Source organism: Ornithorhynchus anatinus, chromosome 2, assembly GCF_004115215.2.
Source record: "Ornithorhynchus anatinus isolate Pmale09 chromosome 2, mOrnAna1.pri.v4, whole genome shotgun sequence".
Classification (NCBI taxonomy): Eukaryota; Metazoa; Chordata; class Mammalia; order Monotremata; family Ornithorhynchidae; genus Ornithorhynchus; species Ornithorhynchus anatinus.
The window spans coordinates 102,898,184-102,917,837 of NC_041729.1; the positions used below are offsets into that span (position 1 = coordinate 102,898,184).

At 44.8% G+C, this 19,654-nt stretch overlaps 1 protein-coding gene across 3 annotated transcripts in view; it reads left to right on the forward strand.

Annotated features, from left to right (window-relative positions):
- TBC1D32 (TBC1 domain family member 32) overlaps positions 1-19,654 on the forward strand; it is a 235,422-nt gene that overhangs the window by 176,840 nt on the left and 38,928 nt on the right. For all 3 annotated transcript variants that reach the window (XM_029056266.2, XM_029056257.2, XM_029056276.2), the window contains one exon: positions 10,396-10,479. In XM_029056266.2, coding sequence (XP_028912099.1) covers positions 10,396-10,479 — 84 coding nt within the window. The remainder of the gene's footprint in view (positions 1-10,395; positions 10,480-19,654) is intronic.

Genomic DNA, 19,654 nt, shown 5'->3' on the forward strand with positions numbered 1-19,654 from the left:
GCTAGTCATTTCACTTCCCTAGGCCTCAGTTACCTCATCTGTAAAATGTGGATTAAGACTGTAGGCCCCAAGTGGGACAACCTGATTACCTTATATCTACCCCAGCGCTTAGAACAGTGCTTGGCACATAGTAGGCACTCAGGCCCCCTTTCCCTCTGCTCCTCTCCCTCTCCCTTGCCCTCCCCTCAGCACTGTGCTCATTTGCATATATTTTTATTACCCTATTTATTTTGTTAATGAGGTGTACACCCCCTTGATTGTATTTATCATGATTCTGTTGTCTTGTTTTTGTCCGTCTGTCTCCCCCGATTAGACTGTGAGCCTGTCACTGGGCAGGGATTATGGATTATTTCTATCTGTTGCCGAATTGTACATTCCAAGCGCTTAGTACAGTGCTCTGCACAGAGTAAGCACTCGATAAATACTATTGAATGAATGAACAGATACTGTAATTATTATTATTACCTTATCTGTAAAATGGGGATTAATAGTCTGAGCCCAGTGTGGGACAGGAACTGTGTCTAACCTGACCAACTTGTATCTGCCCCAGTGCTTAGACCAGTGCTTGGCACATAGTAAGTGCTTAACAAATACCGTTATTATTATTATTGTTCTTAGAGGGAAAAATCAGGGAATGCATGGTTCTTCCAAGTGTCCTAATGTTACTGGGAGAGGCAGAATCTGGGTTGGATGGACTCATGGTCTGACAGTCTTAGTTCTTTTTCTGTTGATTGTTGGATAGTAATGATGGTATTTAAGTGCTTACTATGTGCCAAGCACTGTTCTAAGCACTATGGAACTCTTACGGAGTACTCTCCCGTGCACTCGGTACAGTGCTCTGAACACAAAGTGCTCAATAAATACAATTTATTGACAATGGAAGGATATTGGATTACGAGGGGGAAAAAGGCATGGAGGCTCCAGGAGATCTCCACATGGTTCCTCCAGAGTACCCTCTTGCTGCTGTCAGAGTGAATCCTGAAATCAGTCACTATGGCTTTGCGGATTTCCAAGGGTAAATGAAATATCGCCAACAGCTTCTGCCTTTGAAAGTTGTAGACAGTAAGTGGGGATTTTCCATCTTGGCAGACTGTCTTTCATTGAATGTCACATCTTATGATGAACATTTTCCTGGAAATATTAGTGTACTCCGTAACTTCCAGCGGATACCTGACAGTTCAGAATTAAATGAAAAGCTAGTGCTTTTTCCTCTATTCATCATAGACCGTAGTAGAATGTGTAACTTGTGAGAAGGTGAGTTTCATTACCTTCCCATCCCTCTACTTCTCTGGGAAACTGAAAAATGATTGCTTCCTGGTGAGAAATACCCTAAAGCATATTTTTTGGAGAGAAAGATCTGCATAATATCTTTTCAAATGGAGCAATGGGAACGTTGTATTTAGGAGAGCACCTGGAGTGCATTATTATGGAGAAGATTCCCCTAAGAGCGAGAGCCCCCACATTCAAAGGTGAGGCTCAACCAGCCATAAGTTGACCAGTTGTCCCATCCATCCGGCTCACTGTTTTAGGTTAGACGTACACCCTTGGGTGTAGTTATAATAATAATAATAATAATAATTTTGGTATTTATTAAGCGTTTACTACATGCCATGCACCATATTAAGCACTGAGGTGGATACAAGCAAATAGGGTTGGGCACAGTCTGTGTCATGTGGGGCTCACAGTCTCAATCCCCATTTTACAGATGAGGAAAAGAGGCATAGAGAAGTGAAGTGACTTGCCCAAGGCCACGCAGCAGACAAGTGGCGGAGCTGGGATTAGAATCCTTGATCTTCTGACTCCCAGGCCCGTGGTCCGTTAGACTCTGAGTTCCTGTAGGGCAGAGGTCATGCTGCCTACTTAATAATTGTGGTATTTGTTAAGCACTTATTGTGTGCCAGGCACTGGACAACCCTGGAGTGGATACAAGCAAATCAGGTTGGACACAGTCCCTGTCCCACATAGGGCTCCCTGTTTCAATCTCCATTTTAAAGACGAGGTAACTGAGGCCCAGAGAAGTGAAGTGACTTGCCCAAGAAACACAGCAAACAGGTGACAGAGGTTCTCAAAGTTCTACTACAGCACTCTGCATTCAGAATATTCTGCACACAAGTACTCAGTCAATTCTGTTGATGATACATTATCAATAATGTCATATTTATTGAGTGCTTAGTGTTTGCAGAGAACTGTACCATGTCCTTGGAAAGGCACTAATTTGCATTTTTTCTGAAAATGTAAGTATAAACAGAGTTAATCTAGGCCCACTTGTAACTTTGGAGAACATGGATTTCTCATCCACCATTTCAGTTAATAGCCAAGACTTCTTTAATTCCTGGAAGAGTGGGTTGGGCCTGTCATTTAACTTCCAGAGAGCAGTGCAAACCCTAAAACTGGGTCCCGAAGAAACCACCACAAGGCCTCCTTGAGCCCCGAGTCTATGATAGAAGAAAATTAGCACATGTGTTTATTATTAGGCACCCCAGAACATTGAAATTGGGTTCATTGAGCACTTATTGTGTGCCAAGAGCTTGGGCGAACACAGTACGACAGAGTTGGGAGACACGTTCCTTGCCCACAATGAGTTTATACCATCATACCCCTCTTCTCCCTCAATCTCCATCATAATCCTGAAAATGAGACCAAAATCAGTCCTATGGCATTCCAGGTTATCCAAGGAAGGTGTGTGTTCAGAAACTCCAGCTAGAATGCAGTCGGTAGTTTTGTAAAAGCCCCTGTGACTCTGGCTAAATGAGATTTTTTAAACATGACAAGATCAAAGTGGGGATTGAGTCCGTACCATAAATCCAAAGGCTCCCAACAGAAAATAGTAAAGTCGAGGCTTACAGGGTAATATTTAAAGCTACAGAGATTCAAGGCTGTGGGGGTCAAGTTGTGGATCCGATTAACGGAAGTCACGTCAGGTATTTCTACCATGGGGCTTCCTGAGAGTTTGGTTGACTAGATAGAGGTGCAGTCTAAAGTACCTCCCAAATTAGTTTGCCACAGCCCCTTTTTACCCCCAGGTACAGTTGAATCCGAGACTGTAAGCTTATTATGGGCAGGGAACGTCTGCTAATTCTGTTGAATTCTACTCACCCAGGCGTAATAATAGGTCAGAAGGTTACTGGTGACGTGCAGGCGGTTGCTGGGAGCTATAATGTTGTTCATTCAGTCATAGCCATAATAATAATAATAATACCTGTGGTATTGAAGTGCTTACTATGTCCCAGGCTCTGTACTAAGCTCTGGGATGGATACAAGGAAATCCAGTTGGAAATAGCCCCTATCTCCTGTGGGACGATGCTGTGTTCATAGTAATTGCTCAAAAAATACGATCGATTTATCAACTCTGTTGTATGGTACTCTCCCAAGCACTTAATACATTTCTCTGCACACAGTAAGTGTTCAGTAAGTACAATCAGTTGGTTTACCGCAAGGAGATTTTTCTGTCTGCCTTCTCCTAATTTCTTTCTCAGAAGAACATAGCCTCACCCACAAATTCATGGGACTTTCCCAATATTTGCAGAGGGGCCAAGTTACTTCCAGAATGTTCCAGTGAGTTCCAGAAAGTGTATGTAAAAAAACAGTCCCTTTGCACCAGGTATTTGTGGTCCCTTTTGCTTTTCCTACAAACTTCAGGGCAGCCGTAATAAAGCACCTCACTCCGGCTGTGGCTTTGCTCTCTGACAGTGTTAATGCCCTTCCCCGTTTTCAGCAAACCCTCTCCTCCCGTTGCTTTCTTTTTGCCATTCTCCCAAGGTAGCGCTGGAATTTTAATGCTGGTATTTTGCCCAACGCTCTCTCACACTTCAAGATAGTGCTCGACCTGTGAACTGTGTTAACTGACTTGAATAGAGTGATGGGAACCCATTTTAATGGGTTGAGCGATAATATTGGCTTTTTAATCCCCTTGTATGGATTTAGATTGTTCGAGGCATGATTTTGGCTCTTCGGAATGCGGTTTAAGCGCTCTGCATTATTTCCAGTGGGATACCATATTTTTGTATAGCACTCGTTCACTTAACACTCTGTTTTCACTTATCCACATAAGAGCACAAACCAAGCCAAAGCACTGTCGATACCCAGGGGTGTATTTAATTTCAGGCTGATGAGGCCTAGGCCTTGGAAGCATATTTGTACTCTCCTAAGCGCTTAGTACAGTGCTCTGCACGTTAGTAAGCACTCAATACATACCATTGATGAGAATGATATTCTACAGGGCAGCTGTCACCATGCCTGGCTTCGAGCCTAGTCTTGGGCCATGAGCTTGTTGTGGGCAGGGAATGTCACCGTTTATTTTTGTATTGTACTCTCCCAACCGCTTAGTACAGTGCTGTGCACACAGTAAGCCCTTAATAATTACGATTGAATGAATGAAGGACATTATAGCTCCCGGCAACCGCCTGCACGTCACCAGTAACCTTCTGCCCTATCGAAACTCCACCACTCCCAACCTGAGGTTGGCAGCCAGGGGAAGGGGTGGGCATGGATCAGACCAAGTGCAAAAAACCCTAAGACCATCTCCCTACCCTGAAACAGGTGGGGGAATAGGTTTCTTACAAGTAACCTGGCACTCCCCAGCACAGGAATTTCTCAGAAAGACTCAGTAGTCCTTGCCCTTCTGGATTGAGCCGTTGTTATTATTCTTCGAGACCATAAGCTCCTTGTGGACAGGGAATGTGTCGACTAACTCTGTGGTATTATTTATAATAGTCGTAGTGTTTGTTAAATGCTTACTGTGTGCCAGGCACTGTACTAAGCTCTGGGGTGGATGCGAGCAAATCAGGATGGACACTCCCTAATCACGGTCTCAATCCCCATTTTACAGATGAGGTAACTGAGGCACAGAGAAGTAAAGTGACTTGCCCAAGGTCACAGCAGATAAGAGGGGTGCTGGGATTAGAACCCATGACCCTCTGACTCCCAGGCCTGTGTTCTAGCCATTATACCATGCCGCTTCTCCTGAAACCCAAGCTGGAGAGTCTGGGGATCAAACCCGGGGCCTCATACCTGCAAAGCACATGAACTCTCTCAAGTGTTTAGTACAGTGCTCTGCACCCAGTAAGAGCTCAATAAATACCATTGATTGATTTCAGCATAGAATAAATGCCATAACTAGGGAGACTAATGCACTATCCAATCCAGGGTTCCATTCCAATAGGCGATCCAAGGTACTTGGAGGAAGTGTATGATGGTAGTCTTCTTGGCCATCCATCCCCATTCACTCCTCTCCATCCCTAATTGCCCCTCTAATGGCTTAGCATGGACCACTCATTTATGATTATTCCACTGTCTCTTGAATCTGCTGATATTTTTGGTCTGCTCAGGCTTGAAAAAGTAATTACATGATAGTGAGTTAATAGCAAGTTATGATAATGTTATCCACATTATTTACTCCAAAGGGCTAAAGGCATTACACACAGAATTTTTAAGTGCTACAATTAACTTTCATTTACTATCCATAGTTAAATGTCAGAACAGGGCCTATATTGTTAATATGTTGTTTATTTCCTTGATTGTCTGATGTTTGATCCCCTTACCCTTCGACCTTCTTGTCTACTTTAAGGGAAATCTGTGGGAGCCAGCAATTGGATTTGAATTATCATTATTACCTCAGTGTTTGATACGGACCTTTTAAAAAAATTTTATCTTTGTTGTTAAGTGCTTACTATGCACCAGGCGCTCTACTAAGCACTGGATTAGGTAAGATAATCAGGTTGGACATGGTCTGTATCCCTCATGGGGCTCACAGTCTTAATCCCCATTTTTCAGATGTGGTAACTGAGGCCCAGAGAAATTAAATGACTTGCCCAGGATCACACAAGAGACAAGTGGCAGAGCTGGGGTTAGAACCTAGGTACTTCTGACTCCCAAACCTGTGTTCTTTCCACTGGGCCATGCTGCTTCTTAGAGCTTGGCTCAAAACATTCAAGAAGTAGCGATATGATAATGGTAGCAACGGCTGGAAAGAGGAGAGGAAAAGAGGGTGAAGGAGTGTGTAGCCAAAAAAAAAGAAACATTCAAGAGGACAAAGAATGGCAATTTCAGTGTACAATCAATCCTATTTTTTAATGGTATTTATTAAGTGCTTACTAGGTGTCAAACATAGTTAATAATGTTGGTATTTGTTAAGCTCTTACTATGTGCCGAGCACTGTTCTAAGCGCTGGGGTAGATACAGGGTAATCAGGTTGTCCCACGTGGGGCTCACAGGCTTAAAATTTTACAGATGAGGTAACTGAGGCACCGGGAAGTTAAGTGACTTGCCCAAAGTCACACAGCTGACAAATGGCCCAGCCAGGATTTGAACCCATGACCTCTGACTCCAAAGCCCATGCTCTTTCCACTGAGCTAAGGTCTGGGGTAGATACAAATTAATTAGGTTGGATATAGTCCTTGTCCCACATGGAGCTCACAGTCTAAGTAATAATAATAATAATAATAATGATGATAATCCCTTCTGATCTCCCAAGCTCCTGGCTCTCCCCATTTCAGTCTATACTTCACTCTGCTGCCCGGATTATTTTTCTGCAGAAACGCTCTGGGCATGTCACTCCCCTCCTCAGAAACCTCCAGTGGTTGCCTATCAACCTTCGCATGAAGCAAAAACTCTTCACTCTTGGCTTCAAAGCTCTCCTCTCCTTTGCCCCCTCCTACCTCACCTCCCTTCTCTTTTTCTCCAACCCAGCCCACACACTCCGCTCCTCTGTCGCCGCTAACCTCCTCACGGTGCCTCCTTCTTGCCTGTCTCACCGTCGACCCCTGGCCCACGTCCTCCCGCCGTCCCGGAACGCCCTCCCTCCTCACCTCCGCCAAACTAACTCTCTTCCCCTCTACAAAGCCCCACTGAGAGCTCACCTCCTCCGGAAGGCCTTCTCAGATTGAGCCCCCCTTTCCCTCTGCTCCTCCTTCCCTCCCCATTGCCCCTACTCCCCCCCGCTCTACCCCCTTCCCCGTCCCATAGTACTTGTGTATATTTGTACATATTATTCTATTTATTATGGATATACTATTTATTTTGATGCTAGTGATGCCTGTCTCCTTGTTTTGTTTTGTTGTCTGTCTCCCCCCTTCTAGACAATGAGCCTGTTGTTGGGTAGGAATTGTCTCTATCTGTTGCCGAATTGTACTTTCCAAACGCTCAGTACAGTGCTCTGCACACAGTAAGCCCTCAATAAATACGATTGAATGATGAATAATAATGGCATCTGTTAAGTGCTTACTATGTGCCAAACACTGTTCCAAGCTCTGGAGTAGATAGAAGATAATCAGGTTGACCCATGTGGGTCACACAGTCTTAATCCCCATTTGACAGATGAGGTAATTGAGGCCCAGAGAAGTTAAGTGTCTTTCCCAAAGTCACACAGCTGACAAGCGGCAGAGCCGGGATTAAAAGATGACCTCCGACTCCCTAGCCTGGTCTCTTTCCACCAAGCCACAGTGCTTCTCTCCACAGAAGAGAACTGAGGCATGGAGATATAAAGTGACTTGCCCAAGGTCACACAGAAAGAATTTGACAGAGCTGGGATTAGAACCCAGGTCCTCAACTCCCAGGCCCTTGCTCTTTATATTAGGGCACGCTGCTTCTCTTTATTCAGTGCTTACTGTGTGCAAAGCACAAAACTAAGCACTCGAGAGAGTACAGTATAATAAAGTTGGTAGACGCGTTTCCTGCCCATAGTGAACTTACAGTCCAGTGAGTATTGCAGTTACAATCCCTGCTCCCTTAAAGGGATTCATTCATTCAATCAATCGTATTTATTGAGCGCTTACTATGTGCAGAACACTGTACTAAGCACTTGGAAAGTACAGTTAGGCAACAGATAGAGACAATCCCTACCTAACAACGGGCTCAGAGTCTAGTAAGGGGAGCCAGACAGCAAAACAAGCTGAGGGATAAAAGCCTTCAGAGATATTCTGTCTCAGGTTTTCAGAGAGACTGTTAGGAGCAGAAGCAGAAGTCAGCTTCCCTTCCCTGAGGCGTTTCTTTGGTCCAGTCCCAGGACTGAGGGCTGAGTCTCCGCTCTAGTTGTGCAGAGTTGGGCTAAAGGATTGTAGGTCGAAAGTTCTTAAAGGCCTGGTACTGGATCGGTTATCTCTGGGAGCCATGGCATGTCAACCACAGAGGACCAGGAGGGAATTGCTCAATCGACATGCTGCCTCACATCTAGAAATGTCAAAAACATTGTTATATTCACGAAGGTCATCCTCTGGAAGTCAGCTGTGTGACTGTGGGCAAGTCACTTAACTTCCCTGTGCCTGTTACCTCATCTGTAAAATGGGGATGAAGACTGTGAGCCTCACGTGGGACAACCTGATGACCCTGTGTCTACCCCAGCACTTAGACCAGTGCTCTGCACATAGTAAGCACTTAACAAATATCAACATTATTATTATTATTATTATTATTATTATTATTATTATTATTTCCTGCGTCCTCCGGATGTGACCCCTTCCAAAAAAAGGAAAGAATTATTTAATTAAAAATGAATTTAATTTAAATTGCAGTTTAAACTAAATACCCAATTTGGGTGTGTGCCCATTTCACACTGGGGTTCCTGAGGGCCCAACTTCTAGTTTGGTTATTTCCCTTTAGGGTCAAGATTTGTCATTCTGTCAATCAATCATGTTTATTGAGAGCTTACTGTATGCAGAGGGCTAGGGAGAGTACAATATAGCAGAGTTGGAAGACACGTTCCCTGCCCACAACAAATTTACATTCTAGAGGGGGAGACGGACATTAATATAAATAAAAATAAATTATGGAGGTGAACATACATGTTCTACCAACCGATTATTTCTAATTCCAGAGGTTATTGATCACAGAATTTGTGCGCAATTCACGGAAACTTGAGTAATGATGTTTCTGAGAAATAGCTTAGATGTTCCGATCTCAGGTCATTTTATCTTTTTTTTTTTTTTTCCAGGAAGCATTGTACAAGGGGAAAAGTCCTCAATTTACCCTATTTGGTTCAAGAACTCCTTTAAGCATGTCTCTCTCAGACTTGATTTAGAATTTCTCAAATGACTGAGCCGCTCGCCTGCAACGAGCTAAAACTGATTTTGAGTCTGAGCCTTAAAAGAATCGCTTTGCCGAATACCGTCACTTCTCCCGTTAGTGAAAACCCTGGGCTGAAATCTATGGCTTGTAATAGGCAGAAGGATAATAATAATAATAATAACAATAATGATGGCATTTGTTAAGCGCTTACTGTGTGCCAAGCACTGTTCTTAGCGCTGGAATAGATACAAGGTTGTCCCATGTCGGGCTCACAGGCTTCATCCCCAGTTTACAGAGGAAGTAACTGAGGCACAGAGAAGTTAAGTGACATGCCCAAAGTCACAGAGCTGACCAGTGGCAGAGGTGGGATTAGACCCATGACCTCTGACTCCCAAGCCTCTTCTCTTTCCTAAGCCATGCTGCTTTCTGGATCCAATTAAAATATAGATCGGACTTAAAAGTAATTGCTTGTCTTGTATTTTCAGGTTAGGACCGAATTCCCCCGTGGCCTGGTCCATTTTCCTGTCACCTGCTTTACCAGCCTTCCCCCCCTGCCCCAGCCCCGGGCTGAGCTCCGCCTTCATCACGGTTTAGGGGCATTTGAGAGGAGCTGGGCTGGGTAGGCAGCCTAGGAGTGGTGCCCGGTGCGGGCTGAGAGTGTGATGTTGATCGATTGACCGAGGGCAGAGTGAGTCTGGAAACCAGGGCAAATCGCTGCAGCCAGGCGATGGATGCGTGTCCAGCTGGTGGTCGTTAATTTGGGTCGGTAAAAGCCTTGTCCCCTGGCCAGTCCAGAAATATTCAAAAGTGGCAAAGGTCCCCTCCCTCTGAATCTCTCTGTATCCCGCTAGTCATGAGGCCATTTCCAAAAGGCGAATCTGCGTGTGCCTGATTAATTTACCAGCGGGTCAGCCTCTGTGCTTCTACGCACTCCCAGTTACCCGTTTTCTAAGATCCCAAAAAGGTAAGCCGAGCAGCAGAAGAAAGATGAGGTATACCAGCGAGTCGATCCCAACCCTGGACTCCGAGAGTCAACCTTCTCTCTCAGCTTGAGCGACCAAACTTGATAAGATATTATGGCCTAATTAGTGTTAATTTTCTTTTTATAGCGAAATCATTTAACAAATTCTGAAGTAATCCTTAGAGGATCTAAAGATAACAAATGATTCCCTTTCAGTTTACATTGAATAGATTCTCAGTGAAGCTATTAAAATTTAATTTAAATCAGAAATGTGGTTATGAATACAGAAGCACAGTACATGTTTGGAATTGTTTCCCCTTATAAATGTGAATAACTACTGCAGGAGTTCAAATTACTTTCGTTCAGTTTATAGATACTTTATTCCGTTTCATTCACGACCTCTAATGTCCTAATGGTTTTCTTGCTTATTATAGCTTTGGCAGAATTAATGGAAAAATTTGTGTTGCATCTCTCGGAAACCCCATCGGAGTGCTCCTTCACCACGGTAGAATATAAAGGTACGATTTCAGCTCCTCTTTTTCCAGTGCGAGCACCTCCTACTTACAATTGGAAATTGAGAGTACCCTTTCGAGTTCTGAATAAAATCGTAGTTGGTGATGTTCTGTAGTCGGCCCGAAATGGCTTTCGGTGAGGGGGACGGTTTACAGGTAAGCCAAAGGACATCAGTTTCCTTGGCTAACACACTGCAGGAGTAGCGTGCGGAAAAGAAATGCCAGATAATCCCAAAACAGCAGTCCGCAGCCCCCCCGCCCCCGTTCCTTAGAGAAGCAGCGTGGCTCGGTGGAAGGAGCACGGGCTTGGGAGTCAGAGGTCATCAGTTCGAATCCCGGCTCTGCCACTTGTCAGCTGTGTGACTGTGGGCAAGTCACTTAACTTCTCTGTGCCTCAGTTACCTCATCTGTAAAATGGGGATTAACCGTGAGCCTCACGTGGGACAGCCTGATTACCCTGTATCTACCCCAGCGCTTAGAACAGTGCTCGACACATAGTAAGCACTTAACAAATACCAACATTATTATTATTACCTTCAGTGCCTGGCTCATACTAAGCGATTAACAAATACTGTATAAAAAACAACATGATTTTCTTTTGTATTTCCCCTTCTCATCTCCTCAGCTCCCTATCATGGCTCCTTCCACCTTCTCTTCCTTCCACCTATATGTGCACCCTTCTTTAATGGTTTCCCAATTTCCATTCCAAGGGATTTGAAAAAAAATTATATGACTGAAAGTATTCTTTCACCCCAAAACAGAGTGGACATCCAAGCTAAGCCCCATAAAATGAAGTCCCATTTCCTCTTGGACACCCTCTGCCATTTTGCGGGGGGGACGGGGAAGGGTGGTTGTGTTTTATTATGGTACTTGTTGAGTGCTTACTATATAGGGCAGGGACTGTCTATGTTACCGATTTGTACATTCCAAGTGCTTAGTACAGTGCTCTGCACATAGTAAGCGCTCAATAAATACTACCGAATGAATGGATATGCCAGGCACTCATATTAAGCACTGGGGTAGATACAAGTTAATCAGGTTGGACACAGTCCCGGTCCATATAGGGCTCACAGCCTTAACCCCCGTTTTACAGATGAGATCACTGAGGCACAGACAAGCGAAGTGACTTACCCGAGGTCACACAGGCAGGTGGCAGAGCAGGGATTAGAACCCAGGTCCATCCGACTCCTAGGCCCATGCTCTATCCACTAGGCCACTTTGCTTCACGCTGCCATTGTCACAGAGTGTTTTTTCTATTTGGTAGCAAATTTGTTTTGCATTATCCAACCGTTTGAGATGATTGATTATGCTCTCTGAAAATGCATGTGTTTTCTGCCATACCGTCTCTCTTCTAAATGATGCCAAATGAGAGCTCAGATGTTAGCTTTATCGAATTTTTCTCTGGACAGATGCTCTGAATGAGTGTGAATTGAAATTCCTTAAAGGCTTATTAGCTGTTCACTGGAGTTCAGGCTTATTTGTAAAGTGACTTCCTATTGATTAATTGTTTCCTATTGATTATTATGATTTGTTGAGGTTGATGATAATAAGGTAACTGCCTGCCCAAGGCTTAGGTATCCTTATCCTTTATCTCTTCTGTAGCCAAGAAGCAAGTTTCCAGTTCAAAAATCTCTCTCTATTTAGATTAAACAAACAAAACCTGTGTTTCTGTGTGAGATGTTTCTGAGCTTAGCCAAGATACTTATATATATTCCATGTTTTTCATGTTTCTTGAAATGAGAAATTGATTATCTTTTAAAAAATGACAGCTTTCTAAACCCTCAGGTAGCCGAGATTAGAATAACACAATCATCCATCTGTTATGAACTCCCTTAGGATTTCAATCCATTATAAAATTTGCAAATCTGGAAAAATCAAATTAGACTGTTTATCCCCTTAAAGAAAGGAGAAAAGAATAAATAACAGATAAGGTTTTATGCATTTACAATGTGTAAATCCGTGTAAATGGCAAGCGAGATATCTTTACCCAAGTTAACTTTTGGGAAGCCCTGTTTGGGGAATAATTTGGAAGCTAAGGCAGGAGCGGTGGATTTTCTAACCGTGATTCCTTCAGCAAGAGGTGTATCCTTGGTTGCTCTATCAGGGAGGTGGAAACTGGAAGGTGCAGTGGTCGGAGATATACAGTCTCTAGCAGAAATAGTATGCAATCATTAGCGGAAATAGTCTGCACTTGGATGTCCCTGCCCCAACCTCTGCTCTACCCCCTTTCCCTGTCACCATCAGTCTATGTTTCCCCACTCTTCGAGAACCTCCAGTGGTCGCCCATCCACCTCCCCATCAAACAGAAACTCCTCACCATTGCCTTTAAAGCAGTCAATCACCTTGCCCCCGCCTACCTCACCTCACTACTCTCATACTACAACCCAGCCCCCACACTTCTCTCCTCTAATTCTAACCTTCTCTCCCATTCTCTCGCCCACATCCTGCCTCTGTCCTGGAACGCCCATTCTCCTCATATCCGCCAGACAGTTACTCTCCCCGGTTCAAAGCCTTATTGAAGGCACATCTCCTCCAAGAGGCCTTCCCAGAATAAGCCCCACTTTTCCTCATCTCTCACTCCCTTCTGCGTCGCCCTTTCTCCCTTTGCTCTTCCCCACTTCCAGCCCACACCACTTATGTATATATCTAAAATTTATTCATATTAATATCTGTCTCCCCCTCTAGACTGCAAGCTTGTTGTGGGCAGGGATTGTGTCTATTTATTGTTATATTGTACTCTCCCAAGCACACAGTATCTGCTCAATAAATCTGATTGACAGTTCTCCTGCCCCTGCAGTGTTTCAGCTAATGATCTTGTGAATGTTTCAGTATTTTATTTGGGGCATAGTACAGAGTAACCAGTTATAAAATACCATGACTACTCCAGTCATCTCAGCTCCCTGTCCCCTTTGAGATCAGTCTCTCACCCCAGAGGACAGCTTCGTTGACCTTCCTGCTTCCTGTGATCTAATAATAATAATAATAATAATGATAATATCTGTTAGTCACTTCCTATGTTCCAAACACTGTTCTAAGCACCAGGGTAGATGCTGCTCGGACACAGGTTAGTCAGGTTGGACACAGTCCCTGTCCCATATAGGAGTCACACTCTTAATCCCCATTTTACAGATGAAGTAACTGAGCCCCAGAGAAGTGAAGTGACTTGCCCAAGGTCACAGCAGACGTGGCAGAGCTGGGATTAGAACCCAGGTCCTTCTAACTCCCAGGCCTGTACCCTTGCCACTAAGTCACGCTGATCTCAACCTGCTATCACTCACCTCCCTCTCCTCTAGTTAACTGCTGCCTAAGGACCATCTCTGAACCAAACAGATCTCTCAGAGGCTGTGACCAAAACTGGACACTTCTCCTTTAAGTAGATAATATATATATACACGCTCCTTCCTCCAGGCAAGGATGGGAGGTGGAGTTTTTCATCCCTCCTGAATAAGAGGCAGTTCAGAGAAGTTATTAAACACTGGAGAAGTCCCCCTTCTGCAACCACGGTGGAACAGGTGCTGCGGTCCTCCGCTCCTCGGAAAATGTCTTTTTCCACACCATTAGCCAAGTGCTGAGCAGAATAAATTTAATTTCCTCTCTCCCTTCTATCTCCCGAGCCGTGTGAACTCAGAATAGAAGCCGTGAATGAATGATTGCAGCAGGTAGAAAATATATTCTTCCAACTCATCCGGTCTTGCAGCTCTCCTAAGTTACAGTTGAAATGCTTTTTCATTAAAAGTGATTTCCCCCATTTTATTGCTATTTTGAATTAAATTAAGCAGAGTTAAGTAAGTGCAGCGACAGATGTTGTCATTCAATCGGTATCCCTTCCAAGTGGCAGGTTTGGGGAATTTTTCACGGAATGGGCCAATCATGGACTCTTCCTGCAGGACAAAGTAGAATTGCTGGTCCGTTTTCTAACCCATAGGAATCAACCTTTGTTTTAAATACTGGATCTCTAAAGTCTCAAAATGGCTACCTCGTGAATCCAACCCTCTTCAGCCATAGCCTTTTCTCCCCTTCTCATCCCTCACCATCCTCCCGTATACCCTTGCACTCCCCTGGACACAAAAAGGCTCATCAAAGCCATGTCCTTCTTCTTTGGAGTAGAGAGCAACGCTGCCGGAGCAGATGACATGAGAAAATGGCTCCTGTGGGTCTCAAAGGTCAATGAAAAAAGCCACTTTCTTTTCCTGTTTCCCCTTATTGAGTTCCCAGTAACTGTCTTAATTGTTGACCAAAATGGCTTTTCCCCTTCCTTGTCTTAGTGCTTTGAAGGATCTCCCCTCCCTGGAAAAACAGTTACTCTGGCTGAAAATCCCCAGGCTAGCCCAACTGAAATCTGCACAAAGATTTCCGTAACCCATCAATTCCCCAGAATTTCATCCTAATGATTAGTCTCCAAGGTATTTCACTGTCAGCATTACCAATACTATTTACCGAGGGCCTACTGCCCATTGTTCAGTCTGTTTGGGGACCATGTAAAAGATGCAACTTTAGCCTCTGAGGAATTCCTAATATAATGGTTTATACTGGCATTCAGCAAGTGACTATAGGCTGTAACTCAGATTGTATCTGAAGACACAGCTTTAATCTGCCTTCCAGAATGTGCCTGCTGCCATCTCTGAGCTCTGGTTTCACTCTACAGTGTGGTGTTTCTCATTATTCCAACCTGATTTTTTTCAATCTTTGGAGCCATTACCCGACGTGGCAGCTTGATGTCCATCAGATATTTCACTAGTCTTACCAACTTGAGGTAGCTGTCGTGGTGAGAAGTAAACATTAAAGGAACTGGCAAATAATTCCATGGCCAGCTAGCCATGACTCGACTTTTTGAGCACCCAGTGGACAGGATTGTGCATTCAGCATTCAAGGAGCTGCCAGAGGTGGTGGTAGAACCACCTGTTGCCCCCAGGACACTCTCCACTGGATATGAGAAACTGATTGTCATAGTAATAATTACGGTATTTAAGCGCTTACTATGTACCAAGCACTGTTCTAAGTGCTGGGGTAAATTCAATAATAATAATGTTGGTATTTGTTAAGCGCTTACTATGCGCAGAGCACTGTCTAAGCGCTGGGGTAGATACAGGGTCGTCAGGTCGTCCCACGTGAGGCTCACAATTTTAATCCCCATTTTCCAGATGAGGTAACTGAGGCACAGAGAAGTTAAGTGACTTGCCCACAGTCACCCAGCTGACAGGTGGCAGAGCCGGGATAACCAGATTGTCCCACATGGGGCTCGCAGTCTCAATCCCCATTTTACAGGTGAGGTACCTGAGGCACAGAGAAGTTAAGTGACTTGCCCAAAGTCACACAGGTGATACGTGGTGAAGCCTGGATTAGAATCCAGGTCCTCTGACTCCCAAGCCCATGCTCTTGCCACTAGGCCATGCTGCTCATCTCTACTCCTAGGTGGCAGAAACAGAGAAATAGATAGAGTCCCTCAACGAAGAGAAGCACCTAAGTCCTTAGAGCATGGAGAACTAAGAAGGAACACCCTCCTCCCCAAGGGAACCATTGGAGTGATTAGAGCTGGGTGAGTCTGACTTAGAAGTGCTTCGTGGAGGAAGTGAGTTTTAGGCAGAGTTGAAGCAGAAAAGGACATGGCTTGGGAAGAGGCAAGAATTTTGCAACAGGGGGAAATGGCCGGTGAGGTGGTTTGGACGGAGGAGAGGGTAAAGGGAAAGGGGTTGGCCTGGAAAAAAGGCCAGGACACTACCAACTGGTGTCACCCCAGCTCCGCCACTTGTCAGCTGTGTGACTTTGGGCAAGTCACTTAACTTCTCTGTGCCTCAGTTACCTCATCTGTAAAATGGGGATGAAGACTGTGAGCCCCACGAGGGACAACCTGATCACCTTGTATCCCCCCAGCGCTTAGAACAGTGCTCTGCACATAGTAAGCGCTTAACAAATATCAACATTATTATCATCCGACAGGCTGGGCCAAGCCAAACACAACAATCAGTCAGTCAGTGATATTAGGAAGCAGCAGGGCCCAGTCGGATAGAGCATGTGCCAGGGAGTCAGAAGGGCCTGGCTTCTATTCCCGGCTCTGCCCCTTGTCCGCTGCGTGAGCTTGGGCGAGTCACTTAACTTCTCTGTGCCTCAGTCACCGCATCGGTAAAACGAGGTTTAAGACTGTGAGCCCCATGTGGGACAGGGACTGGGTCCAACCTGATTAACTCATATCTACCCCAGGACTTGACACATAGTAAGCGCTTAACAAATACCATCATTACCACTGAGGGCTTACTATTTATAGATCACTAAACTAAGCACTGGGGAGAATACAATACGAGAGAGTTGGTAGACACGTTCCCTGCACACGGGGAGCTTACGCTGAGAGGGTGAGGTCCTACAGGGGTGCCTTCCTCATGCTCCAGGTCCTGGAAATCAGCTTCAGCCCTGAAGAGAGGCTGGCTCGTTCGGTATCGAATATCGATAGCGGATCAAACCCCTTCGTCCCTTCCACAGCCCAGTCGATGAATAGCAACTGAGGCAGAATAGGTTGGCAGTATCCGATTGTACATCAGAAGAATGGAATTGAATATCATTTACATTATTTTTTTAAGGTATTTGTTTATGAAGCACTGTATCAGGGTGGACCCAGTTCCTGTCTCTCTTGGGATTCACAGTCTTAATCCCCATTTTATAGATGAGGTAACTGAGGCACAGAGAAGTGAAATGACTTGTCCAAGGTCACACAGCGGACAAGTGGCAGAGCTGGGATTAGAACCCGGGTCCTTCTGACTCCCGGGCCTGTGCTCTATCCGCAAGGCTATGCTGCTTCTCTCAATTACTATAAGTGTCTTTGTATTTGAAGCTAATGTCACTTGATGGTGAATTCATTTTTACCTGTGAGCAACGGTGCTGTCTGAAATCGTCTTTAATTATCACCAGAAGCAGGAGAACTGTTTGAGACTTCAGTGTCTGGTCATGGGAAAAGAAGAGACCCGCACATTGGAAAACGTTCACAGTGCTTGTGGCTGCACAGGGCATAACTAATGGCATGGTGAAAAAATTTCACAGCCCTAATGAAATCTCATATTTAAGGCAGCTAGTATTAAGGTGATTTTTATGCTGTAATTTATGTCATGATTCAGCCTGATTGCACCCAGAAGTGTTGGCATGACAGCTCTTTTTCTGTAATGGCTCCTGTATCTGCCCTTTTCTGACTACCTTTACAACCATCATCCTTGTGTAAAGCCTCAGCCTTCCCTGTGGATTTCTGTAACAGCTTCCTTCCTGGCTTCCCTGCCTCCTTGCTTTAGTCTGTCCTGGGAGTTTGAGGACCTGGGTTCTAATCTTGAGAAGCAGTGTGGCTCAGTGGAAAGAGCCCGGGCTTGGGAGTCAGAATTCATGGGTTCGAATCCCGGCTCTGCCACTTGTCAGCTAAGTCACTTCTCTGTGCCTCAGTTACCTCATCTGTAAAATGGGGATTAACTGTGAGCCTCACGTGGGACAACCTGATTACCCTGTATCTACCCCAGCGCTTAGAACAGTGCTCTGCACGTAGTCAGTGTTTAACAAATACCAACATTATTAATCTTACAGTCGATTAGACTGTAAGCCCGTCAATGGGCAGGGTTTGTCTCTCTCCGTTGCTGAATTGTACATTCCAAGAGCTTAGTACAGTGCTCTGTACTCAATAAATACTATTTATTTATTTATTTATTTATTTATTTATTTATTTATTTATTTATTTATTTATTTATTTATTGACTATTGAATGAATAATCCCAGCACCACCACTTACCTGCTAGGTGACCTTGGGCAAGTCGTTGTATTTCTCTGGGCCTCAGTTCCCTCCTCTTTAGACTTTGAGCCCCAAGTGGGACCTGATTCTTCTGTATCTACCCCAGCACTTAGTATAGTGCCCAGCACATAGGAAGCACTTAGCAAATACCATTATTATTATTACAAGCAGCCGCTTAAAACATTGAGCCGAGCCTAACACCCTCCTCCACATAAAACTCCAGTGGGTTCAGCAGCTTTTTGTATAAATGATGAACCCTCCCAGTCCCCCTCCCCACAGGAACAGGGACTGTGTCTAATTCCCACCTGTGTATTAATAAATATTACCACTAGTTCAACAACTGGAGAGGGGAATCAGGAATGTCAGTGAGGTGACTTCCCTGACTGAATCTTTATTTCCCCCTACTCTCTCTCCTTTCTGTGTCGCCTGTGGCCTTGGACCCTCTAACCACTTGATACTCACCCCACCCTCGGCCCCACAGAACTTTTCTTGCCGTCGAGTCATTTCCGACCCATAGCGACACCATGGACACATCTCTCCCAGAGCTCCCCGCTCTCCATCTGCAATCGTTCTGGTAGTGGATCCGTAGAGTTTTCTTGGTAAAAATACAGAAGTGGTTTACCATCACCTCTTTCCACCCAGTAAACTTGAGTCTCCACCTTCTACTCTCTCCCATGCCGCTCCTGCGTGGGTGAGTTTTGACTTGTAGCAGATTGCCTTCAACTCGCTAGACACGGCCAACCCAGGAGTGGAATGGGTATGCCTCTTCTTGACTCTCCCCCTCGTAGCCGAGACTGGTAGAGTATTCGTTCAATTCATTCATTCAGCCATATTTATTGAGCACTTACTGTGTGCAGAGCACTGTACTAAGCGCTTAGAATGTACAATTCGGCAACAGAGGCAAACCCTGCCCAACAACGGGCTCACAGTCTGAAAGGGGGAGACAGCAAAACAAGTAGACTGTACTAAGAGCTTGGGAATAATAATAATGATAATAATTATGGTATTTGTTATGTACTTACTGTGTGTCAAGCACTGTTCTAAGCACTGGGGTAGTTACAAGGTAATCAGGTTGGATACAGTCCCTCTCCCACATGGGGCTCACAGTCTTAATCCCCGTTTTATAGATGAGGTCACTGAGGCCCAGAGAAGTGAAGGGACTTGCCCAGAGTCACACAGCAAACAAGTGGCAGAGCCAGAATTAGGGAACCCATGACCTCGGTTTCCCAAGCCCGGGTTCTTGCCATTAGGCCAAGCTGTTTCTCTACAGTACAGTAGAGTTGGTAGACATGATACCTGCCCACAAGGACCATAAAATCTACCAAACCTGGTCTTCTTGCAGGCTCCCTGCCTCCCTCCCTGCTTGCTGGCTCCCTGCAATCAATCAGTTGATTGACTGAACCCCGAACTGGCTCTCTAGTTTCC